At 50.8% G+C, this 25,928-nt stretch overlaps 1 protein-coding gene across 3 annotated transcripts in view; it reads right to left on the reverse strand.

The window, feature by feature from the left end:
* Positions 1-25,928, reverse strand: part of LOC140392919 (tyrosine-protein phosphatase non-receptor type 6-like) — a 157,726-nt gene that overhangs the window by 124,686 nt on the left and 7,112 nt on the right. Inside the window, exon 1 of one of the 3 annotated variants that reach the window (XM_072478696.1) lies at positions 15,489-15,844. The exons of the other annotated variants lie outside the window; for them this stretch is intronic. Within the exon in view, the coding sequence (XP_072334797.1) occupies positions 15,489-15,496 (8 nt within the window). The 5' untranslated portion in view covers positions 15,497-15,844. Of the gene's footprint in view, positions 1-15,488; positions 15,845-25,928 lie in introns of those variants that run through there. 3 annotated transcript variants of the gene reach the window in all.

The following is a 25,928-nucleotide window of genomic DNA, read 5'->3' on the forward strand; positions in this document are numbered from 1 at the left end:
CGCACACCACGTCATGCTCGACGCAGCAGACCACGCCCCGCCCACAGCCAACGTAACCCTACCATCCCCCAACACGTCCAGCCCAGCCACGGACTCGACCTCGACTCCACCCCCGAAATATACACTCCGCCCCAGAACGCCCACAGACTGCAGCAGCAGCGACTCGGACGATAGCCACAGCACGCCTCCCTACTATCCCCATGCAACCGGACCCACACCCAGTGAATCCGACCACGATTCGAGTGATCCCTTCACGATCACTTTCCTAAACAAACCCCACCACCGACCACCGACCTACAATGACGACCCCGATTCCATCCCCACAGAACTAGACACCACCTATTGGCACAGAGATAATTCGTACAGACTCGATCGGAATGACGAGAGCGATCCCAGATCACACCATGCAGCCCTATCAGCCCTGATAGATTCGAGAGTGTGGCACCCGGGAAAAGATGACGACTTTGAGTCTGACTCACAAAACGAGAACCCCTTTGCGACCCTGTTCGCAACCGATAACTGAGGTGTCCAGATGATGGTTTAAAAGGAACCGCTTGAGAGAAAACGGTGTCCTTTCTGATGGAACCTGCAGCATGTTTAATGTTGTTTGTACTTGCACTGTTAAATGTTGTATGTCAGACCGGATTTTTTTTTTCCACAGCCCCACGCCCTTTCGGCAGAAACCTCTGAGAACTTGCCCGCAGAGACTTGGTAATGTCCCAGATGCCAGTTCAGAGGAACTCGTTTGTCGACAGATACACAGACCCCCGTTCGTAACTGCCCTTCTGGTTCGAAGGAAGAACCAATACGGCAGCCCCACCACGATGGCTACATTTCTTGCCCGTTCTTGTCGGTTGCTCAGGCAGTGGAGAAACGGCTTGAGACTCGCCCTGCCTGGGAACCCCCCTCTGGTCAGCTACGCTCGGGTAGGGGAAACACGGCATTGGTCGCCGTCCTACCCGGGGACTCCATCCAAATCGTACCGATCGCGGCCCATACGCACCTCATTTCGGAAAGTTTGGTTCAAAAAGTTTTGTTTTGTTTCAGGTAACCCTTAGGTTGCCAACCACATGCTATTTACATCCTCAAGCATTTGGATGGTAAACCGCACAGTCTGCGAGACGGCTCACACTGGTTCAGTATTTGTAAGTGTGTCTAGTCCTAAAATTCGGTTTTTGGAGAAAGAGAAAATGAGAGAGTCACACATAGTGACCAAATATAAAGGGAGTAATTGGCACTAAAGGACAGACAGGCTATCATACGAGATGTTAAACCAAGATAGTAACAGACACTATGCTTGATTCCACAGAACTCCAGAAGCTCCAGGACCAGAGAAGAGAAGGGAAGAGAAGAGAAGTGAAAGAAGAAGAACCATGAGGACATCCTCCGCGTGGCTCATCGTGATAATGGACATTTGGTTGCGCGTGAACGCGAACCCCCTGACCTCAACCCCCCCCCCCCAGCCGTTAATGATTCATGTCCCCACAGTACCCAGAGCCCAGTCACAAGCGACACCACACCATCTTGGTGTGACAGGTTTATAACCTGGTATTCCCTGTCCTACATGATAGAATCCCTCTTGGTATTGGCGATACTCTGCTGCATCGTGCAGACTATCCGTCTGAGAAAATGGAGAAGAAGAGGCTACCGCGCTCGCACCCCGGTATTTCGGATCAGATGCCCTATTTTCGGATATGACCAGACCCCCGCGATCTATAATAAAGAACAGTCGTTTGCGTTTTTTGTTGTAAATAAAGAAATGTTCATGAGCAATTGTACAATCCTGATCTTGACCGTCAAGCCAGAAAATGTGTATAAAACTGCTATGATTTTGTGTGTATTGTTCAGGAAGTTAGTATGATGGAATGTTTGAGTGAGTGTAGTTTATTAAGGATAGTTAGAGGTTCCGATTTTCTTGTTTTATAATGCATGTCCCTGTTTGACATAGCGCCCCTTAGAATTGTCAGTTAAAAAATTTTTTGCATAGTTATGGTCAGTGTAGAGGCCATAGAAGAGTGCTCGCCGGGTCAGGGAATGAAGACAACGCAGTTATGTGATCCTTCACGCTTCACGTTAGGATCACAAGGAGGGAGTGTAGCCACCTAAGTTGGCCAACTCCCGATTTAAAATGGAGAACAGCAAAGGCTGAAGGGAAATTCAGCCAACACAGGCAGAAACCAGCAGGTGCAGGTTTGCTGTGTATTTAACTCTGCAAAAGCCCAGACAGCATCGATACCAGCAACCATCAGCATAATAATGTAGCAGCCATCTACATACTAATAAGCAATCCCCGGGAACAATCGCAACATTTAGGACAAACAAAGCTAAGCCAGACTCCCCGGCGCCAGCAGGAGCCAACACAAAAGAGGTTAACGGACACCTCAAGATCGCCCACCGATCAGGGAGCCACTCCAGTATTGGAGAAATCGAACCAAGCGATTGGAACAAAGTCCAATCACCTAGACCCAGGTACAGGGTCCGCCCCGAAAGGCAGGAAGCCCCTGGGGACTATAAATTTGGGAAAGGCCAAGTATAACAAAATTGGGCAGGAACTAGGGAATGTGGATTGGGAGCAGCTCTTTAAGGGTAAATCCACATTTAAAATGTGGGAGTCTTTTCAGGAAAGGTTGATTAGAGTGTAGGACAGACATGTCCCTGTGAAAATGAGGGATAGAAATGGCAAGATTAGGGAACCATGGATGATGGGTGGAATTGTGAGACTAGCGAAGATGAAAAAGGAAGCATACATAAGATCTAGACGACGTAAATCTGATGAAGCTTTGGAGGAATATCGGGAAAGTAGGACAAATCTCCAACGCGCAATAAAGAGGGCTAAAAGGGGTCATGAAATATCTTTGGCTAACAGGGTTAAGGAAAATCCCAAAGCCTTTAATTCGTATATAAGGAGCAAGAGGGTAACTAGAGAAAGGATTGACCCACTCAAAGACAAAAGAGGGAATTTATGCGTGGAGACAGAGGAAATGGGTGAGATTCTTAATGAGTACTTTGCATCGGTATTCACCAAGGAGAGGGACATGACGGATGTTGAGGCTAAGGATGGATGTTTAAATACTCTAGGTCAAGTCGGCATAAGGAAGGGGGAAGTTTTGGGTATTCTAAAAGGCATTAAGGTGGACAAGTCACCAGGTCCGGATGGGATCTATCCCAGGTTACTGAGGGAAGCGAGGGAAGAAATAGCTGGGGCCTTAACAGATATCTTTGCAGCATCCTTGAGCACGGGTGAGGTCCCGGAGGACTGGTGAATTGCTAATGTTGTCCCCTTGTTTAAGAGGGTAGCAGGGATAATCCAGGGAATTATAGACCTCTGAGCTTGACGTCAGTGGTAAGCAAACTGTTGGAGAAGATACTGAGGGATAGGATCTATTCACATTTGGAAGAAAATAGACTGATCAGTGATAGGCAGCATGGTTTTGTGCAGGGAAGGTCATGTCTTACAAACCTAATAGAATTTTTTGAGGAAGTGACAACGTTAATTGATGAGGGAAGGGCTATATTTGGGCAGCACGGTAGCATTGTGGATAGCACAATTGCTTCACAGCTCCAGGGTCCCAGGTTCGATTCCGGCTTGGGTCACTGCCTGTGCGGAGTCTGCACATCCTCCCAGTGTGTGCGTGGGTTTCCTCCGGGTGCTCCGGTTTCCTCCCACAGTCCAAAGATGTGCAGGTTAGGTGGATTGGCCATGATAAATTGCCCTTAGCGTCCAAAATTGCCCTGAGTGTTGGGGGCGGGGGGGTTATTGGGTTATGGGGACAGGGTGGAGGTGTTGACCTTGGGTAGGGTGCTCTTTCCAGGAGCCGGTGCAGACTCGATGGGCCGAATGACCTCCTTCTGCACTGCAAATTCTATGATAAATTCTAGATGTCATATACATGGACTTCAGAAAGGCGTTTGATAAAGTTTCCCATGGCAGGTTGATGGAAAATGTGAAGTCGTATGGGGTTCAGGGTGTACTCGCTAGATGGATAAAGAACTGGCTGGGCAACAGGAGGCAGAGAGTAGTGGTGGAATGGAGTGTCTCAAAATGGAGAAAAGTGACTAGTGGTGTTCCACAGGGATCCGTGCTCGGACCACTGTTGTTTGTGATATACATAAATGATCTGGACGAAGGTATAGGTGGCCTGATTAGCAAGTTTGCAGATGATACTAAGATTGGTGGAGTTGCAGATAGCGAGGAGGACTGTCAGAGAATATAGCAAAATATAGATAGATTGGAGAGTTGGGCAGAGAAATGGCAGATGGAGTTCAATCCAGGCAAATGCGAGGTGATGCATTTTGGAAGATCTAATTCAAGAGTGGACTATACGGTCAATGGAAGAGTCCTGGGGAAAATTGATGTACGGAGAGATCTGGGAGTTCAGGTCCATTGTACCCTGAAGGTGGAAACGCAGGTCGATAGAGTGGTCAAGAAGGCATACAGCATGTTTGCCTTCATCGGACGGGGTATTGAGTACAAGAGTCGGCAGGTCATGTTACAGTTGTATAGGACTTTGGTTAGGCCACATTTGGAATACTGCGTGCAGTTCTGGTCGCCACATTACCAGAAGGATGTGGATGCTTTAGAGAGGGTGCAGAGGAGGTTCACCAGGATGTTGCCTGGTATGGAGGGTGCTAGCTATGAAGAAAGGTTGAGTAGATTAGGATTGTTTTCGTTGGAAAGACGGGGGATGAGGGGGGAGCTGATTGAGGTCGACAAAATTATGAGAGGTATGGACAGGGTGGATATCAACAAGCTTTTTCCAAGAGTGGGTGTGTCAATTACAAGGGGTCACAATTTCAAGGTGAGAGGGGGAAAGTTTAAGGAAGATGTGCGTGGAAAGTTTTTTTAACGCAGAGGATGGTGGGTGCCTGGAATGCATTGCCAGCGGAGGTGGTAGAGGCGGGCACAATAGCATCATTTAAGATGCATCCAGACAGATATATGAACGGGCGGGGAACAGAGGGAAGTAGATCCTTGGAAAATAGAAGACAGGTTTAGGTAAAGGATCTGGATCGACACAGGCTGGGAGGGCTGAAGGGCCTGTTCCTGTGCTGTAATTTTCTTTGTTCTTTGTTCACTTTTTGTCTCTCTTTCACTTTTTGTCTCTCTCTGTCCCTCTGTCTGTCTCTCTCTCTCTCTCTCTCACTCTCTGGATGGGGGATGGTGGACACTGGATGACGGATGGTGGACACTGGATGGTGGACACTGGATGGGGGATGGGGGACACTGGATGACGGATGGTGGACACTGGATGACGGATGGTGGACACTGGATGACGGATGGTGGACACTGGATGACGGATGGTGGACACTGGATGACGGATGGTGGACACTGGATGACGGATGGTGGACACTGGATGACGGATGGTGGACACTGGATGACGGATGGTGGACACTGGATGACGGATGGTGGACACTGGATGACGGATGGTGGACACTGGATGACGGATGGTGGACACTGGATGGGGATGGTGGACACTGGATGGGGATGGTGGACACTGGATGGGGGATGGTGGACACTGGATGACGGATGGTGGACACTGGATGACGGATGGTGGACACTGGATGGGGGATGGTGGACACTGGATGGGGATGGTGGACACTGGATGGGGGGTGGTGGACACTGGATGGGGGATGGTGGACACTGGATGGGGGATGGTGGACACTGGATGGGGGATGGTGGACACTGGATGGGGGATGGTGGACACTGGATGGGGGATGGTGGACACTGGATGGGGGTGATAGGCACTGAGTGGGGATTTAATTCCTACAGTGCAGAAGGGTCTGTCCTAAACGATAGCGTCTGAGAAGTGTGAGGATTTTGGTGGAAAGAATGAGAAGGTGAATATAAAATAAATGATACTGATGGTGACCGGACAGGTTGATGAGGATATTTACAAAAGGATTTATCAATAGAGATGCAGAATAAAAAAGTGAAGATGTTCTGCTGAAACTATTTAACTCATTGGCAGGGCCCCAGTTGACTTTGTGTCCAATTCTGGGCCCGACACTTTAGGAATGATGTTTTGGAGAAGATTTCACAGTTCAGTTGCAGGGATGAGGGGATCTCAGTTAATCTGGAGAAGCTGGGCTCGTTGTCCTTAAGAGCAGATACGGTTCAGGGGGAGATTTAATTGAGGCATCCACAATCAAGAGGGGGTTTCGATAGAGTAAATAAGGAGAATGTGTTTCCAGTGGCAAGAGGTCAGTAACCAGAGGGGACATAGATTGGAGAGGTTGGTTAATGAACCCGAGGAGGAGATGAGAGGAATTGTTTTAACACAGCGAGTTGTTGTGATCTGGAAGGCACTGCCTGAAAGCTCAGTGGAAGCAGATTCAATAGAAATGCTCACAGGGGGAATTGGAGAAATACTGGAAGGGAAACAAATTGCAGGGTTGTGGGGAAAGAGGAAAGGGATGTGCACTTCCCGTCTTCAACACCTTGCTTTCATTTAATGTTGATGTCTTCCGATTATTGTTGCTTATGTCCACGTTTACAGTGGGAACTGCGATGGAAACATGTCACGCTGTAATAACACCTCCCTGCCAGTAGCAGTGCTAGAGAGCCTCATGGTGTTTACAGTGCCAGGGACTGGGTTTGAATCCCGGCCTGGGTCACTGTCTGTGCAGAGTCTGTACGTTCTCCCTGTGTCTGCGTGCGTTTTCTCCGGGGGCTCCGGTTTCCTCCCACAGTCCAAAGGTGTGCGGTTAGGTGGATTGGCCACACTAAATTACCCCATAGTGTCCAATGGTTAGGTGGGGTTACTGGTCATGAGGATAGGGTGGAGGTGTGGGCCTAAGTAGGGTGCTCAGAGGGCAGCATGGTGGCACAGTGGTTAGCTCTGCTGCCTCATGGCGCCGAGGTCCTAGGTTCGATCCCAGCTCTGGGTCACTGTCCGTGTGGAGTTTGCACATTCTCCCCGTGTTTGCGTGGGTTTCGCCCCACAACCCTAAGATGTGCAGCGTAGGTGGATTGGCCATGCTAAATTGCCCCCGAATTGGAAAAAGTAATTGTGTGCTCTAAATTTTTTTTTAAAGTAGGGCGCTCATTAATGGGCTGGTGTAGACTCAATGGGCCGAATGTCCTCCATCTGCATTGTAAATCCTATGATTCTATGATTTTATAATTCTCCGTCTCACTCTTTCACTCTGTCTCACTCTCTCTCTATCTCTGAGTCTTATTCTCTATCTCTCCCTCTCTCTGTTCCTATCGCTCTCCGTCTCTCTGTCTGTCTCTCCGTATCTTCCGTTCTTCCTTGTCACTTCCCGCAAAAAGAGTTGTTTCACATTTCCCCGCATTGACCTTCGTCTGCCACCTGCCCGCCCAATTCACCAACTTGACTATGTCCTTTTTTAAAAAAATATATTTTATTCAAATTTTTTGGCCAAACAAAACAATACAAAGGTTATCCTTTTTACAACAATAAAACAGTATAAATAACAGTGGCCGTTTTTAACAAATAAATAAATTATATATATATATATATAAACTAAATGGCAACTGCCATATCAAAAATAATAACTCTCCAAAAATAAAATCAAACAATCCAATATACATAGCCTAATACAGATATCTATACAAAAACATCCCTGAGGACCCGCCCGGGCTCTTTCCCCCCCCCCCCTCCCCCTGGGCTGCTGCTGTTACCTTCCCATTTCCTTTATCGTTCTGCGAGATAGTCAATGAACGGTTGCCACCGCCTGGTGAACCCTTGAGCCGAACCCCTTAGCGTGAACTTTATCCGTTCTAGTTTTATAAACCCTGCCATGTCATTTATCCAGGTCTCCACGCCCGGGGGTTTGGCTTCCTTCCACATAAGCAATATCCTTCGCCGGGCTACTAGAGACGCAAAGGCCAAAACATCAGCCTCTCTCGCCTCCTGCACTCCCGGCTCTTCTGCAACCCCAAATATAGCCAACCCCCAGCCTGGCTCGACCCGGACCCCCACCACCTTCGAAAGCACCTTTGCCACCCCCACCCAGAACCCCTGCAGTGCCGGGCATGACCAAAACATGTGGGTGTGGTTTGCTGGGCTTCTCGAGCATCTCCCACACCTACCCTCTACCCTGAAAAATTTACTGAGCCTTGCTCCGGTCATATGCGCCCTGTGCAGAACCTTGAATTGTATCAGGCTCAGCCTGGCGCACGAGGACGACGAGTTTACCCTACGTAGGGCATCAGCCCACAGCCCCTCCTCAATCTCTTCTCCCAGCTCTTCTTCCCATTTTCCTTTCAGCTCATCCACCATGATCTCCCCCTCGTCCCTCATTTCCCTGTACATATCCGACACCCTACCATCCCCCACCCATGTCCCTGAGATCACTCTATCTTGAATCTCCTGCATCGGGAGCTGCGGGAATTCCCTCACCTGCTGCCTCGCAAAAGCCCTCAGTTGCATGTATCGAAATTCATTCCCTTGGGGCAACCCATATTTTTCCGTCAGCGCTCCCAGACTCGCAAACGTCCCGTCTACGAACAGATCTCTCAGTTGCACAACCCCAGCTCTCTGCCATGCTCCAAATCCCCCATCTATTCTCCCCGGGAAAAACCTATGGTTATTTCTTATCGGGGACCGCACCGAGGCTCCCGTCCTTCCCCTATGTCGTCTCCACTGCCCCCAAATTTTTAGTGTTGCCACCACCACTGGACTTGTGGTGTATTTCTCCGGAGAGAACGGCAACGGCGCCGTCACCATTGCTTGCAGGCTGGTTCCCTTGCAGGACGCCATCTCCAATCTCTTCCACGCCGCTCCCTCCCATTTTCCCATCCACTTACACACCATTGAGATATTGGCGGCACAGTAGTATTCACTTAGGCTCGGTAGTGCCAACCCCCCCGCTATCCCTGCTACGCTGCAAGAAACCCCTCCTCACTCTCGGGGTCTTCCCGGCCCACACAAAACTCATGACACTTTTCTCAATTCTCTTGAAAAAAGCCTTCGTGACCATCACAGAAGGCACTGAAACACAAAAAGGAATCTCGGGAGGACTACCATTTTGACCGCCTGCACCCTACCCACCAGTGACAGAGGCACCATGTCCCATCTCTTAAAATCCTCCTCCATCTGTTCCACCAATCTTGTTAAGTTAAGCCTATGTAAGGTTCCCCAACTCCTGGCTATCTGAATCCCTAAGTACCGGAAATCTCTTGTCACCTTCCTCAGCGGTAAGTCATCTATTCCCCTGCTCTGCTCCCCCGGATGCACCACAAACAACTCACTCTTCCCCATATTCAATTTATACTCCGAAAATTCCCCAAACTCCCTAAGTGTCTGCATTATCTCAGGCATCCCCTCCACTGGGTCCGCAACATACAGCAGTAAATCATCTGCATACAAAGATACCCGGTGTTCTTCTCCTCCCCTGAGTACTCCCCTCCACTTCCTGGAGCCCCTCAGTGCTATGGCCAGGGGCTCAATCACCAATGCAAACAGTAACGGAGACAGGGGACACCCCTGCCTCATCCCTCTATGAAGACGGAAGTAGTCAGACCTCTGTCTGTTCATGACCACGCTCGCCACCGGGGCCCTATACAGCAGCTGTACCCATCTGATATACCCTTCTCCAAAACCAAATCTCCTCAGCACCTCCCACAGATAATCCCACTCCACTCTGTCGAAAGCTTTCTCGGCGTCCATCGCCACCACTATCTCCGCCTCCCCCTCTGGTGGGGGCATCATCATTACCCTAGCAACCTCCGTATGTTCGTGTTCAGCTGTCTCCCCTTAACGAACCCAGTTTGATCCTCATGGACCACCCCTGGGACACAGTCCTCTATCCTCGTCGCCATCACCTTAGCCAGGAGCTTAGCATCTACATTTAAAAGGGAAATGGGCCTGTAGGACCCACACTGCAGCGGGTCTTTTTCCTTCTTCAAAAGGAGCGATATCGTTGCCTCCGACATAGTCGGGGGCAGCTGCCCCCTTTCCCTGGCCTCATTAAAGGTTCTCGTCAAGAGCGGGGCCAGTAGGTCCATATACTTCCTATAAAATTCCACCGGGAATCCGTCCGGTCCCGGGGCCTTCCCCGCCTGCATGCTCCCAATCCCTTTTACCACCTCCTCCATCTCAATCTGTGCTCCCAGTCCCGCCCTCTCCTGCTCCTCCACCTTAGGGAATTCCAGCTGATCCAGGAAATGCATCATTCCCTCCTTCCCTTCCAGGGGCTGAGCCTTATATATCCTCTCATAAAATGCCTTGAACACCCCGTTCACTCTCTCCGCTCCCCGTTCCATCTCTCCCTCCTCATCTCTCACCCCACCTATCTCCCTCGCTGCTCCCCTCGTCCTCAATTGGTGGGCCAGTAGCCGACTCGCCTTCTCTCCATACTCATACTGTACACCCTGTGCCCTCCTCCACTGTGCCTCTGCCTTACCCGTGGTCAGCAGGTCAAATTCCACATGTAGCCTTTATCTTTCCCTGTACAGTCCCTCCTCCGGTGCCTCCGCATATTGCCTGTCCACCCTCAGAAGTTCTTTCAGCAATCGCTCCCTTTCTTTACCCTCTTGCTTCCCTTTATGTGCCCTTATGGATATCAGTTCCCCTCTAACCACTGCCTTCAACGCCTCCCAGACCACTCCCACCTGAACCTCTCCATTGTCATTAAGCTCCAAGTACCTTTTGATGCACCCCCTCACCCTTAAACATACCCCCTCATCCGCCAATAAGCCCATATCCATTCTCCAGAGTGGGTGCTGTTCTTTTTCCTCTCCTACCTCCAGGTCTACCCAATGTGGAGCGTGTCCGAAATAGCTATGGTCGTATATTCCGTCCCTGTCACCTTCGGAATCAGTGCCCTTCCCAAGACAAAAAAGTCTATCCGTGAGTATACTCTATGAACATGAGAGAAAAATGAGAACTCCTTACTCCTAGGCCTCCTAAATCTCCAGGGGTCTACCCCTCCCATCTGTTTCATGAAGTCCTTGAGCACCCTGGCCGCTGCCGGCCTCCTCCCGGTCCTGGACCTCGACCGGTCCAGCCCTGGATCAAGCACCGTATTGAAGTCTCCCCCCCATTACCAACTTTCCCGCCTCCAGGTCCAGGATACGTCCCAACATACGCCTCATAAAATTTGCATCATCCCAGTTTGGGGCATATACGTTCACCAGGACCACCGCCTCCCCTTGCAATCTGCCACTCACCATCACATATCTACCCCCACTATCCGCCACTATGGTCTTTGCCTCAAATAGTACCCGTTTCCCCACTAAGATAGCCACCCCCCTGTTCTTCGCATCTAAACCCGAATGAAACACCTGCCCCACCCATCCTTTATGTAGTCTGACCTGGTCTATCAGTTTCAGATGCGTCTCCTGCAACATAACCACATCTGCCTTTAATTTCTTTAGGTGTGCGAGTACCCGTGCCCTTTTAATCGGCCCGTTCAGCCCTCTCACGTTCCACGTGATCAGCTGGGTTGGGGGGCTCTTTACCCCACCCCCCCCTTGTCGACTAGCCATCCCCTTTTTTAACCCAGCTCCTCACCCGGTTCCCACGTACCCGTATATCCCCCCGACGGCGCCCTCCTGCCTCGACCACCCCATCCCATAACAGCTCCCCCTTCTCCTTAGCAGCAGCAACCCAGTTAAACCCCCTCCCCCCCCCCCCTCCGCTAGATCCCCCTCTAGCGTAGTTGCACCCCCCATGTTGCTCCCAGAAGTCAGCGAACTCTGGCTGACCTCGGCTTCCCCCCTTGTCCTCGGCCCCCACTGTGCGAGGCCCCCTCCTTCCTGCGTCCCTGTTCCCGCCATAATTACCATAGCGCGGGAACAAAGCCCGCGTTTCCCACTCGGCCCCGCCCCTAATGGCCGGCACCCACAGTTCCTCATACTCTCTCTCCTCCCCCCCCCCCCCCCAACATGGGGGAGAGAGAAAAGTTCCAGGATCGCAAAATTAACAAATTGAAAAAACCATCCCCCCCCCTTTTTTTTTCTCGCCCCACATAATCACCCCACCACTTTGTCCCAAAAGTTCTTTCTCTTGCCCGACTATTCCAGCTTCTCGTCCACAATGAATGTCCACGCCTCTTCTGCCGTCTCAAAGTAGTGGTGCTTCCCTTGGTGTGTGACCCACAATCTCGCCGGTTGCAACATTCCAAACTGGATCTTCTTTTTGTGAAGCACCGCCTTAGCCCGATTAAAACTTGCCCTCCTTCTCGCCACCTCCGCACTCCAATCCTGGTATACGCGGATCACCGCGTTCTCCCACCTACAGCTCCGAGTTTTCTTCGCCCATGTGAGGACCGTCTCTCTGACATTATAGCGGAGAAACCTCACCACTATAGCTCGGGGTATTTCTCCAGCCTTCGGTCTTCGCGCCAGAACTCGATAAGCTCCCTCCACCTCCAAGGGGCCCGTCGGGGCCACCGATCCCATTAGCGAGTGAAGCATCGTGCTCACATATGTTCCGACGTCCGCCCCTTCTGCGCCTTCGGGGAGACCCAGAACTCTTAGATTCTTCCTCCTCGAGTTATTCTCCAGCACCTCCAGCCTTTCCACACACCTTTTGTGCTGTGCCTCGTGCGTCTCTGTCTTCACCACCAGGCCCTGTATTTCGTCTTCATTTTCAGCAGCCTTTGCCTTCACGACCCGAAGCTCCAGCTCGTGTCCTCTGCTCCTCCTTTAGCCCTTCAATCGCCTGTAATATCGGGGTCAACAGCTCCTTCTTCAACTCCTTTTTCAGCTCTTCCACACAGAGCCGCATGAACTCTTGTTGGTCCGGGCCCCATAACACGCGGCCGCCTTCCGACGCCATCTTGCTTTGAGCTTCCCTTCCTTGCCGCTGCTCCAGAGGATCCTCCGCAATCCGGCCGCTATCCTCTCCCTTATCCATGCGTGTCCGGGGGGGATTCCCTTCTGGTTTACCGCACAGTGTTTTTGGCCATTTAAATTGCCGTTGGGGCTCCTATTAAGAGCCCAAAAGTCCGTTCCAACGGGAGCTGCCGAAACGTGCGACTTAGCTGGTCATCGCCGCACACGGAAGTCGACTATGTCCTTTTTGAAGTCCTACATCGTCCTCCTCACTGCCCGCAAAGCTTCCAAGTTTTGTGTCATCTGCAAATTTGAAATTGCACCCAGTAGACTAAGTTCTAGGTCGTTATTATATGTATATATATCGGAAAGAGCAAATACTGACCCCTGGGGAACACCACTACAAATCTCACTCCAGACTGAAAAAAGGACATCCATTAACCATTGGTCTCTGGTTCCAGCCACGCAACCAATTCAGGATCCATCTTGCTCCTACCTCTTTTATTCCAGAAGCTGTAACATTTCTCACAAGCTTATTGTGCAGCAATGCATCGAAATGTCATTTGCAACCCGTGCACACCATATTGATAACATTACCCTCATCAATCCTCTCTTATTAAAAAAAATCCAGCAGGTTCATTAGACAGGGTGCCCGAGGCCCATCAACTCTCTGTAACCCAGGTTTCTAACTGAGTGAAGTATCCCAAACACAGAGAATTGCCCCAGGAAAAAAACAACCCTCCATACCATCCCCATCAAACATTCCCAGGAAACGTACAGCATTGTGTTAGATACAGAGAAAAGCCCCATCATCACTGGCTCCATCAAACACTCCCAGGACAGGGTTAGATACAGAGTAAAGCTCCTTCTATAGTGTCCCTCAAACACTCCCATGACAGCTACAGCACGAGGTTAGGTACAGAATAAAGCTCCCTCTACACTGTCCACATCAAACACTCCCAGGAAACGTACAGCATAGTGTTAGATACAGAGTAAAGCTCCCTCTACACTGTCCCCATCAAACACTCCCAGGACAGGTACAGCACGGGGTTAGATACAGGGTAAAGCTCCCTCTACACTGTCCCTATCAAACACTCCCATGACAGCTACAGCACGGGGTTAGAAACAGGGTAAAGCTCCCTCTACACTGTCCCCATCAAACACTCCCAGGACAGATACAGCACGGGGTTAGATACAGAGTAAAGCTCTCTCCAAACTGTCCCCATCAAACACTCCCAGGATAGGTACAGCGCGGGGTTAGATACAGAGTAAAGCTCCCTCTACACTGTCCCCATCAAATACTCCCAGGACAGGTACAGCACGGGGTTAGATACAGAGTAAAGCTCCCTCTACACCGTCCCCATCAAACTCTCCCAGGACATTTACAGCACGGGGTTAGATACAGAGTAAAGCTCCCTCCACACTGTCCCCATCAAACTCTCCCAGGACATTTACAGCACGGGGTTAGATACAGAGTAAAGCTCCCTCCACACTGTCCCCATCAAACACTCCCATGACAGCTACAGCACGAGGTTAGGTACAGAATAAGGCTCCCTCTACACTGTCCACATCAAACACTCCCAGGAAACGTACAGCATAGTGTTAGGTACAGAGTAAAGCTCCCTCTACACTGTCCCCATCAAACACTCCCAGGACAGGTACAGCACGGGGTTAGATACAGGGTAAAGCTCCCTCTACACTGTCCCTATCAAACACTCCCATGACAGCTACAGCACGGGGTTAGATACAGGGTAAAGCTCCCTCTACACTGTCCCCATCAAACACTCCCAGGACAGATACAGCACGGGGTTAGATACAGAGTAAAGCTCTCTCCAAACTGTCCCCATCAAACACTCCCAGGACAGGTTCAGCACGGGGTTAGATACAGAGTGAAGCTCCCTCCACACTGTCCCCATCAAACACTCCCGGGACAGATACAGCACGGAGTTAGATACAGAGTAAAGCTCCCTCCACACTGTCCCTATCAAACACTCCCAGGACAGGTACAGCACGGGGTTAGATACAGGGTAAAGCTCCCTCTAAACTGTCCCTATCAAACACTCCCATGACAGCTACAGCACGGGGTTAGATACAGAGTAAAGCTCCCTCCACACTGTCCCCATCAAACACTCCCAGGACAGATACAGCACGGGGTTAGATACAGAGTAAAGCTCCCTCTACACAGCCCCATCAAATACTCCCAGGACAGGTACAGCACGGGGTTAGATACAGAGTAAAGCTCCCTCTACACCGTCCCCATCAAACTCTCCCAGGACATTTACAGCACGGGGTTAGATACAGAGTAAAGCTCCCTCCACACTGTCCCCATTAAACACTCCCAGGACAGGTACAGCACGGGGTTAGATACAGAGTAAAGCTCCCTCTACACTGTCCCTATCAAACACTCCCATGACAGCTGCAGCACGGGGTTAGATACAGAGTAAATCTCCCTCTACACTGTCCCCATCAAACACTCCCAGGACAGGTACAGCGCGGGGTTAGATACAGAGTAAAGCTCCCTCTGCACTGTCCCCATCAAACACTCCCAGGACAGGTACAGCACGGGGTTAGATACAGAGATCACAAAAGGGACTGTTGTCCCCTAAAGTGAGGAGACCCCTGGGGATTCCAGCCTTTGGGGAGGATATGATGAAATTCCACCCGTTCTGGTGCCTTGGCCATAGGCTGCACTCTGAGTGCGTCAGCCTTGCATTCAGACAGAGGCAGAGTGAGGGGGACTTACCGGACCATCTCGCAGTCAGACCACCTCGCTGTTGCCGAGGAACAGGACAGGGTCGAGTGCGAGGCCTACAATAATGACGGACAGCCGATGTCTGCCTCCCCTCTGCAAGACTGCTGTTCACTTTCTTCCGCACTGGCCCGTGTTCGCTGTCACATTCACCACATCTCGCCACTACCTCTCTCTCTCTATCTCTCACTCGCAAAATATCTTTCTCTCTCGCGTGTCATGCAGTATCTCGCTCTTTCGCTCTCTCTCTCGCTTTGTGGTTACGTGCCCAGAGATGTGACTTCTGGGTCGCGTAATGGTGAAGCAAGCTGCTTGGGGTGAGGGAGAGGGAAGCACAGAGAGAGAGAGAGATAGAGCGAGAGAGCGAAAAGAGTTGCAGAAATTGTAGCCGCAGAAAAGGAGGAAGTCACAGGCCTGGGAGGAACAAATGGGCAGGCAGTCAGCCCAGTGGGTTCAATTGGCGGTGGGGAGGGTGTTCATATATAAAATGGTAGATGCCCGGGAGCGAGTTACAGACTGGAACCTAATCGAGGGGTTTGGCGTGGATTATATATAGAATAACAGATGCCCGGGAGTGAGTTACAGGCTGGAACCTAATCGAGGGGTTCGGGGTGGTTTATATATAGAGTAACAGATACCCGGGAGTGTGTTACAGACTGGAATCTAATCGAGGTGTTCGGGGTGGTTTATATATAAAATAACAGATACCCGGGAGTGAGTTACAGACTGGAATCTAATCGAGGGGTTCGGGGTGGTTTATATATAGAATAACAGATACCCGGTAGTGAGTTACAGACTGGAATCTAATCGAGGGGTTCGGGGTGGTTTATATATAGAATAACAGATACCCGGGAGTGAGTTACAGACTGGAATCTAATCGAGGGGTTTAGGGTGGTTTATATATAGAATAACAGATACCCGGGAGTGAGTTACAGACTGGAATCAAATCGAGGGGTTTGGGGTGGTTTATATATAGAATAACAGACACCCGGGAGTGAGTTACACACTGGAATCCAATCAAGATGTTCAGGGTGGTTTATAGATAGAATAACAGATACCCGGGAGTGAGTTACAGACTGGAATCCAATCGAGGGGATCAGGGTGGTTTATATATAGAATAGCAGATACCCGGGAGTGAGTTACAGACTGGAATCTAATCGAGGGGTTCAGGGTGGTTTATATATAGAATAACAGGTACCTGGGAGTGAGTTACAGACTGGAATGTAATCGAAGGCTTTGGGGTGGTTTATATATAGAATAACAGGTACCCGGGAGTGAGGTACAGACTGGAATCTAATCGAGGGGTTCCGGGTGGTTTATATATAGAATAACAGATATCTGGGAGTGAGTTACAGACTGGAATCTAATCGAGGGGTTTGGGGTGGTTTATAAAGAGAATAACAGATACCTGGGAGTGAGTTACAGACTGGAATCTAATCGAGGGGTTCTGGGTGGTCTATATATAGAATAACAGATACCCGGGAGTGAGTTACAGACTGGAATCTAATCAAAGGGTTCGGGTGCTCTATATATAGAATAACAGATACCTGGGAGCGAGTTACAGTGTGGAATATAATCGAGGGGGTCAGGGTGGTAATAGAATAATGGACACCCGGGAGCGAGTTACAGACTGGAATCTAATCGAGGGGTTTGGGGTGGTTTATATATAGAATAGCAGATATCCGGGAGTGAGTTACAGACTGGAATCTAATCGAGCGGTTTGGGGTGGTTTATATATAGAATAACAGATACCCGGGAGTGCGTTACAGACTGGAATCTAATCGAGGGGTTTGGGGTGGTTTATATATAGAATAACAGATACCCGGGAGCGAGTTACAGACTGGAATCTAATCGAGGGGTTTGGGGTGGTTTATATATAGAATAACGGACACCCGGGAGTGTGTTACAGACTGGAATCAAATCGAGGGTGGGTAGGTCAGTTTCACTCGGGGCTGGATGCCAAAAATCGAGAGGTGGCGATCTTGGTGGGAAAGAAGGTGTTATTCGAGGCGTCGAGCATTGTGGCAGATAATGGCGGTAGGTACATAATGGTTAGTGGTAAGTTGCAGGGAGAGAGAGTGGTGCTGGTCAATGTGTATGCTCCGAATATTCGGCAATAGCCATTTCGGACCACGCCCCGCATTGGGTGGACTTGGAGATGGGGGAGGAGAGGGACCAGCGCCCGCTGTGGCGCTTGGAGGTGGGGCTGTTGGCGGACGAGGAGGTGAGCGAGCGGGTCCGAGGAAGTATAGAGAGGTACCTGGAGACCAACGACAATGGGGAGGTCAGAGTGGGGATGGTATGGGAGGCACTGAAGGTGGTGGTGAGGGGAGAGCTGATCTCCATCAGGGCCCACAAGGAGCAGAGGGAGCGGGGGGAGAGGGAGAGGCTGGTGGGGGAGATGGTGAGGGTAGACAGGGGTTATGCAGAAGAACCCGAGGAAGGATTGTTGAGGAAGAGGCGCAGCCTCCAGGCCGAATTCGACTTGGTGACCACCAGGAAGGCGGAGGTGCACTGGAGGAAGGCCCAGGGGGGGTCTACGAGTATGGGGAAAAGACAAGCCGGATGCTGGCGCATCAGCATTGGAAGCGGGACGCAGCTAGGGAGATCGGGGGAGTTAAGGACAGGGGAGGGTGCGTGGTGCGGAGAGGGGTTGGCATCAATGGGGTCTTCAGGGACTTCTGCGAGGAGCTGTACCGATCCGAGCCCCCACGGGAGGAGGGAGGGATTGGCCGTTTCCTGGACCAATTGAGGTTTCCAAAGGTGGAAGAGGGACTGGTGGCGGGACTGGGGGCCCCGATTGGGCTGGAGGAGCTGATCAAAGGGATAGGAAGCATGCAGGCGGGGAAGGCACCGGGGCCGGACGGTTTCCCGGTCGAGTTCTATAAAAAATATATGGACCTGTTGGGCCCGCTGTTAGTTAGGACCTTTAATGAGGCAAGGGAGGGGGAGCTTTACCCCCGACGATGTCCCAGGCACTGAGCTCCTTGATCCTGAAGCGGGACAAGGATCCCCTGCAACGTGGGTCTTACAGACCGATTTCCTTGCTAAATGTAGATGCCAAGGTGCTGGTGAAGGTCTTAGCCACGAGGATTGAGGATTGTGTGCCGCAGATCATCCATGAAGACCAGATGGGGTTTGTGAAGGGGAGACAGTTGAACGCGAATGTGCGGAGGCTTTTGAACGTTATCATGATGCCGGCGAGGGAAGGGGAGGCGGAGATAGTGGTGGCGATGGACGCTGAGAAAGCCTTCGATAGGGTAGAGTGGGGGTACCTGTGGGAGGTGCTGAAGAGGTTCAGGTTTGTGGAGGGGTTTGTCAGGTGGGTTAGGCTCTTGTATGAGGTCCCGATGTCGAGTGTGGCCACAAATAGGAGGAGGTCCGAGTACTTTCAGTTGCACCGAGGGACGAGACAGGGGTGTCCCCTGTCCCCCCTGCTCTTCGCACTGGCGATTGAACCCCTGGCTATGGCACTGAGAGAGTCGAGGAACTGGAGGGGGTTGGTGCGGGGTGGGGAGGAGCACAGGGTGTTGCTTTATGCGGACGACCTGCTGCTGTATGTGGCGGACCCAGTGGGAGGAATGCCAGAGGTAATGAGGATCCTTAGGGAATTCGGGGACTTTTCGGGGTACAAGCTCACTATGGGGAAGAGCGAGCTGTTCGTAGTTCAGCTAGGGGACCAGGAGAGGGGGATTGGCGAGCTCACACTAAAAAGGGCGGAGAGGAGCTTCAGATATTTGGGGGTCCAGGTGGCCAGGAGCTAGGGGGCCCTGCATAGGCTTAGCTTTACAAGGCTGGTGGAGCAAATGGAAGAGTTCAAGAGGTGGGACGCGTTGCCGCTGTCCTTGGCGGATAGGGTGCAGTCAATCAAAATGACGGTGCTCCCAAGGTTTTTGTTCCTGTTCCAGTGCCTCCCCGTGTTTATCCCGAAGGCTTTTTTCAGGCGGGTTAACAGGAGTATAATGGGGTTTGTGTGGGCGCGAGGGACTCCGAGGGTGAGAAGGGTGTTTCTGGAGCGGAGTAGAGATGGGGGGGGCTGGCGCTGCCCAACCATTGTGGGTATTACTGGGCCGCCAATGCGACAATGGTGCGCAAGTGGGTGACGGAGGGGGAGGGGGCTGCATGGAAGAGGCTGGAGACGGCGTCCTGTGTGGGTACGAGTCTGGGGGCGCTGGCAACGGCGCCGCTGCCGCTCCCTCCAAGGAGGTATACCACGAGCCCGGTGGTGGTGGCGGCCCTCAAAATTTGGGGGCCGTGGAGGCAGCATAGGGGGGAAGTTAGGGCCTCGGCGTGGACCCCATTACGGGGGAACCACCGGTTCGCCCCAGGAAGAACAGGTGGAGGGTTTTCGGGGTGGCACAGGGCAGGAATAGGAAAGTTGGGGGACCTGTTTGTGGACGGGAAGTTCGCGAGCTTGGGTGAGCTGGAGGAGAGGTATGGGCTCCCCCCGGGGAACACCTTCAGGTACTTACAGGTAAGGGCGTTTGTCAGACGGCAGGTGGTGGAATTCCCACGGCTACTGCCACACACAGTACAGGACAGGGTGTTCTCGGGGGGGGAGTGGGGAAGATCTCGGAAACTTACCAGGTGATGCAGGAGGAGGAGGAGGCCTCGGTGGCGGAGTTGAAAGGTAAGTGGGAGGAGGAGTTGGGAGAGAAGATCGAAGAGGGGAAGTGGGCAGGTGCCCTAGGGAGGGTGAACTCTCCCTCTTTGTGCGTGAGGCTCAGCCTCATACAGTTTAAGGTGCTGCACAGGGCACACATGACCGGGACAAGGATGAGCAAGTTCTTTGGGGGTGAGGACAGGTGTGTTAGGTGCTCAGGGAGCCCAGCAAATCACACCCATATGTTCTGGGCATGCCCAGCGCTGGAGGAATTTTGGAAGGGCGTAGCGAGGACGGTGTCGAGGGTGGTAGGATCCAGGGTCAAACCGGGCTGGGGGCTCGAAATATTTGGGGTGGCAGAGGAGCCGGGAGTGCAGGAGGCGAAAGAGGCTGGAATTCTGGCCTTTGCGTCCCAGGTAGCCCGGCGAAGAATTCTCCTTCAGTGGAAAGATACGAGGCCCCCAAGCGTGGAATCCTGGATCATCGATATGGCAGGGTTCATTAAATTGGAGAGGGTGAAATTCGCCTTGAGAGGGTCGGTACAAGGGTTCGTTAGGCGGTGGCAACCGTTCTTAGACTTCCTGGCAGAACGATAGACGTTGGTCAATGGCAGCAGCAGCTCGGGGGGTGGGGGGGGGGGGTTACTTTATTTTTGTTTATGTTATTTACACTGGAAGGGTCAGAGGGGGTGTATACACCTGTTGACTTAAGTCGGAGTGTTAATGTTAATTTATTATTTAGGTACGGGGGGAGGGGTTTGGGGGGTTGCTTTTTTAGATTGTGTTTTGTACTTAACCCTGTTGGGTTCTTTTTTCTTTCTCATTTTGTTATTGATATTTTATGTCGGCGGGAGAATCAGCTGGTGAGTCAGTTTCAGCGGGAGCATTGCGGAAGGAGGTTGCTGGGAGGGGCAGGCCAGTCAATTTCGGCGGGAGAATCAACTGGTGAGTCAGTTTCAGCGGGAGCATTGCAGAAGGAGGTTGCTGGGAGGTAAGTCAACCTTTAAAAGCACTTGTCTTTGCAGGGGCAGGCCAGTCGATTTCGGCGGGAGAATCAGCTGGTGAGTCAGTTTCAGCGGGAGCATTGCGGAAGTGGCTGCTGGGAGGTAAGTCTGTCCTTTAAAATCACTTGTCTTTGCAGGGGCAGGCCAGTCGATTTCGGCGGGAGAATCAGCTGGTGAGTCAGTTTCAGCGGGAGCATTGCGGAAGGAGGTTGCTGGGAGGTAAGTCAACCTTTAAAAGCACTTGTCTTTGCAGGGGCAGTCCAGTCGATTTCGGCGGGAGAATCAGCTGGTGAGTCAGTTTCAGCGGGAGCATTACGGAAGGAGGTTGCTGGGAGGTAAGTCAACCTTTAAAAGCACTTGTCTTTGCAGGGGCAGGCCAGTCGATTTCGGCGGGAGAATCAGCTGGTGAGTCAGTTTCAGTGGGAGCATTGCGGAAGGAGGTTGCTGGGAGGTAAGTCAACCTTTAAAAGCACTTGTCTTTGCAGGGGCAGTCCAGTCGATTTCGGCGGGAGAATCAGCTGGTGAGTCAGTTTCAGCGGGAGCATTGCGGAAGGAGGTTGCTGGGAGGTAAGTCAACCTTTAAAAACACTTGTCTTTGCAGGGGCAGGCCAGTCGATTTCGGCGGGAGTGGAGCTGGCTGGTTAGTCAATTTCAGAAGGAGCTGAGAATTTTTCTTTTTATTTAAATTAGTTTTTTAGGCGGGAACAGGAAGTTGACCCGCGGACGTCTGGGAAGACCCTCACCAATAAATTCTGGTGGAGAGTAAACCCGAGACACTACACGTGTAGTGTCTCCCACCCGCCCTCCTCCTCTAACCTAATAATAAAACCCATTGGTCTGAGGTAAGTACCATATTTTATTATATTATTATTATTTTTTATAAAAATTTAATTTAGTTGTTAACCAGATCTTGGTAGAAAGTTAGAGGAATGGCGGGGAAGGGAGTGCAATGTTCCTCCTGCAGGATGTTTGAGGTGAGGGATGCAGTTAGTGTCCCTGCTGATTTTACCTGCAGGAAGTGCTGCCATCTCCAGCTCCTCCAAGACCGAGTTAGGGAACTGGAGCTGGAGTTGGAAGAACTTCGGATCATTCGGGAGGCAGAAGGGGTCATAGATAGCAGCTTCAGGGAATTAGTTACACCAAAGATTGGAGATAGGTGGGTAACTGTAAGAGGGACTGGGAAAAAGCAGTCAGTGCAGGGATCCCCTGCGGTCGTTCCCCTGAGAAACAAGTATACCGCTTTGGATACTTGTGGGGGGGGGACTTACCAGGGGTAAGCCATGGGGTACGGGCCTCTGGCACGGAGTCTGTCCCTGTTGCTCAGAAGGGAAGGGGGGAGAGGAGCAGAGCATTAGTAATTGGGGACTCTATAGTCAGGGGCACAGATAGGAGATTTTGTGGGAGCGTGAGAGACTCACGTTTGGTATGTTGCCTCCCAGGTGCAAGGGTACGTGATGTCTCGGATCGTGTTTTCCGGGTCCTTAGGGGGGAGGGGGAGCAGCCCGAAGTCGTGGTCCACATTGGCACTAACGACATAGGTAGGAAAGGGGACAAGGATGCCAGGCAGGCTTTCAGGGAGCTAGGATGGAAGCTCAGAACTAGAACAAACAGAGTTGTTATCTCTGGGTTGTTGCCCGTGCCACGTGATAGTGAGATGAGGAATAGGGAGAGAGAGCATTTAAACACGTGGCTACAGGGATGGTGCAGGCGGGAGGGATTCAGATTTTTGGATAACTGGGGCTCTTTCTGGGGAAGGTGGGACCTCTACAGACAGGATGGTCTACATCTGAACCTGAGGGGCACAAATATCCTGGGGGGGAAGGTTTGTTAGTGCTCTTTGGGGGGATTTAAACTAATGCAGCAGGGGCATGGGAACCTGGATTGTAGTTTTAGGGTAAGTGAGAATGAGAGTATAGAGGTCAGGAGCACAGATTTGACTTCGCAGGAGGGGGCCAGTGTTCAGGTAGGTGGTTTGAAGTGTGTCTACTTCAATGCCAGGAGTATACGAAACAAGGTAGGGGAACTGGCAGCATGGGTTGGTACCTGGGACTTCGATGTTGTGGCCATTTCGGAGACATGGATAGAGCAGGGACAGGAATGGATGTTGCAGGTTCCGGGGTTTAGGTGTTTTAGTAAGCTCAGAGAAGGAGGCAAAAGAGGGGGAGGTGTGGCGCTGCTAGTCAAGAGCAGTATTACGGTGGCGGAGAGGATGCTAGATGGGGACTCTTCTTCCGAGGTAGTATGGGCTGAAGTTAGAAACAGGAAAGGAGAGGTCACCCTGTTGGGAGTTTTTTATAGGCCTCCTAATAGTTCTAGGGATGTAGAGGAAAGGATGGCGAAGATGATTCTGGATATGAGCGAAAGTAACAGGGTAGTTATTATGGGAGACTTTAACTTTCCAGATATTGACTGGAAAAGATATAGTTCGAGTACAATAGATGGGTCGTTTTTTGTACAGTGTGTGCAGGAAGGTTTCCTGAAACAATATGTTGACAGGCCAACAAGAGGCGGGGCCACGTTGGATTTGGTTTTGGGTAATGAACCAGGCCAGGTGTTGGATTTGGAGGTAGGAGAGCACTTTGGGGACAGTGACCACAATTCGGTGACGTTTACGTTAATGATGGAAAGGGATAAGTATACACCACAGGGCAAGAGTTATAGCTGGGGGAAGGGCAATTATGATGCCATTAGACGTGACTTGGGGGGGCTAAGGTGGAGAAGTAGGCTGCAAGTGTTGGGCACACTGGATAAGTGGGGTTTGTTCAAGGATCAGCTACTGCGTGTTCTTGATAAGTATGTACCGGTCAGACAGGGAGGAAGGCGTCGAGCGAGGGAACCGTGGTTTACCAAGGAAGTGGAATCTCTTGTTAAGAGGAAGAAGGAGGCCTATGTGAAGATGAAGTGTGAAGTTTCGGTTGGGGCGATGGATAGTTACAAGGTAGCGAGGAAGGATCTAAAGAGAGAGCTAAGACGAGCAAGGAGGGGACATGAGAAGTATTTGGCAGGAAGGATCAAGGAAAACCCAAAAGCTTTCTATAGGTATGTCAGGAATAAGCGAATGACTAGGGAAAGAGTAAGACCAGTCAAGGACAGGGATGGGAAATTGTGTGTGGAGTCTGAAGAGATAGGCGAGATACTAAATGAATATTTTTCGTCAGTATTCACTCAGGAAAAAGATAATGTTGTGGAGGAGAATGCTGAGCCCCAGGCTAATAGAATAGATGGCATTGAGGTACGTAGGGAAGAGATGTTGGCAATTCTGGACAGGCTGAAAATAGATAAGTCCCCGGGACCTGATGGGATTTATCCTAGGATTCTCTGGGAGGCCAGGGAAGAGATTGCTGGACCTTTGGCTTTGATTTTTATGTCATCATTGGCTACAGGAATAGTGCCAGAGGACTGGAGGACAGCAAATGTGGTCCCTTTGTTCAAAAAGGGGAGAAGAGACAACCCCGGCAACTATAGACCGGTGAGCCTCACGTCTGTAGTGGGTAAAGTCTTGGAGGGGATTATAAGAGACAAGATTTATAATCATCTAGATAGGAATAATATGATCAGGGATAGTCAGCATGGCTTTGTGAAGGGTAGGTCATGCCTCACAAACCTTATTGAGTTCTTTGAGAAGGTGACTGAACAGGTAGACGAGGGTAGAGCAGTTGATGTGGTGTATATGGATTTCAGCAAAGCATTTGATAAGGTTCCCCACGGTAGGCTATTGCAAAAATACGGAGGCTGGGGATTGAGGGTGATTTAGAGATGTGGATCAGAAATTGGCTAGATGAAAGAAGACAGAGGGTGGTGGTTGATGGGAAATGTTCAGAATGGAGTACAGTCACAAGTGGAGTACCACAAGGATCTGTTCTGGGGCCGTTGCTGTTTGTCATTTTTATCAATGACCTAGAGGAAGGCGCAGAAGGGTGGGTGAGTAAATTTGCAGACGATACTAAAGTCAGTGGTGTTGTCGATAGTGTGGAAGGATGTAGCAGGTTACAGAGGGATATAGATAAGCTGCAGAGCTGGGCTGAGAGGTGGCAAATGGAGTTTAATGTAGAGAAGTGTGAGGTGATTCACTTTGGAAGGAATAACAGGAATGCAGAATATTTGGCTAATGGTAAAGTTCTTGAAAGTGTGGATGAGCAGAGGGATCTAGGTGTCCATGTACATAGATCCCTGAAAGTTGCCACCCAGGTTGATAGGGTTGTGAAGAAGGCCTATGGAGTGTTGGCCTTTATTGGTAGAGGGATTGAGTTCCGGAGTCGGGAGGTCATGTTGCAGCTGTACAGAACTCTGGTACGGCCGCATTTGGAGTATTGCGTACAGTTCTGGTCACCGCATTATAGGAAGGACGTGGAGGCTTTGGAGCGGGTGCAGAGGAGATTTACCAGGATGTTGCCTGGTATGGAGGGAAAATCTTATGAGGAAAGGCTGATGGACTTGAGGTTGTTTAGGAGACTTAATAGAGGCATACAAAATGATCAGGGGGTTGGATAGGGTGGACAGTGAGAGCCTTCTCCCGCGGATGGATATGGCTGGCACGAGGGGACATAACTTTAAACTGAGGGGTAATAGATATAGGACAGAGGTCAGAGGTAGGTTCTTTACGCAAAGAGTAGTGAGGCCGTGGAATGCCCTACCTGCTACAGTAGTGAACTCGCCAACATTGAGGGCATTTAAAAGTTTATTAGATAAACATATGGATGATAATGGCATAGTGTAGGTTAGATGGCTTTTGTTTCGGTGCAACATCGTGGGCCGAAGGGTCTGTACTGCGCTGTATTGTTCTATGTGCTATAAAAATCATTAATAAAAACTATTTTTAAAAAAAAAT

This window comes from Scyliorhinus torazame, chromosome 16 (assembly GCF_047496885.1).
Source record: "Scyliorhinus torazame isolate Kashiwa2021f chromosome 16, sScyTor2.1, whole genome shotgun sequence".
NCBI lineage: Eukaryota > Metazoa > Chordata > Chondrichthyes > Carcharhiniformes > Scyliorhinidae > Scyliorhinus > Scyliorhinus torazame.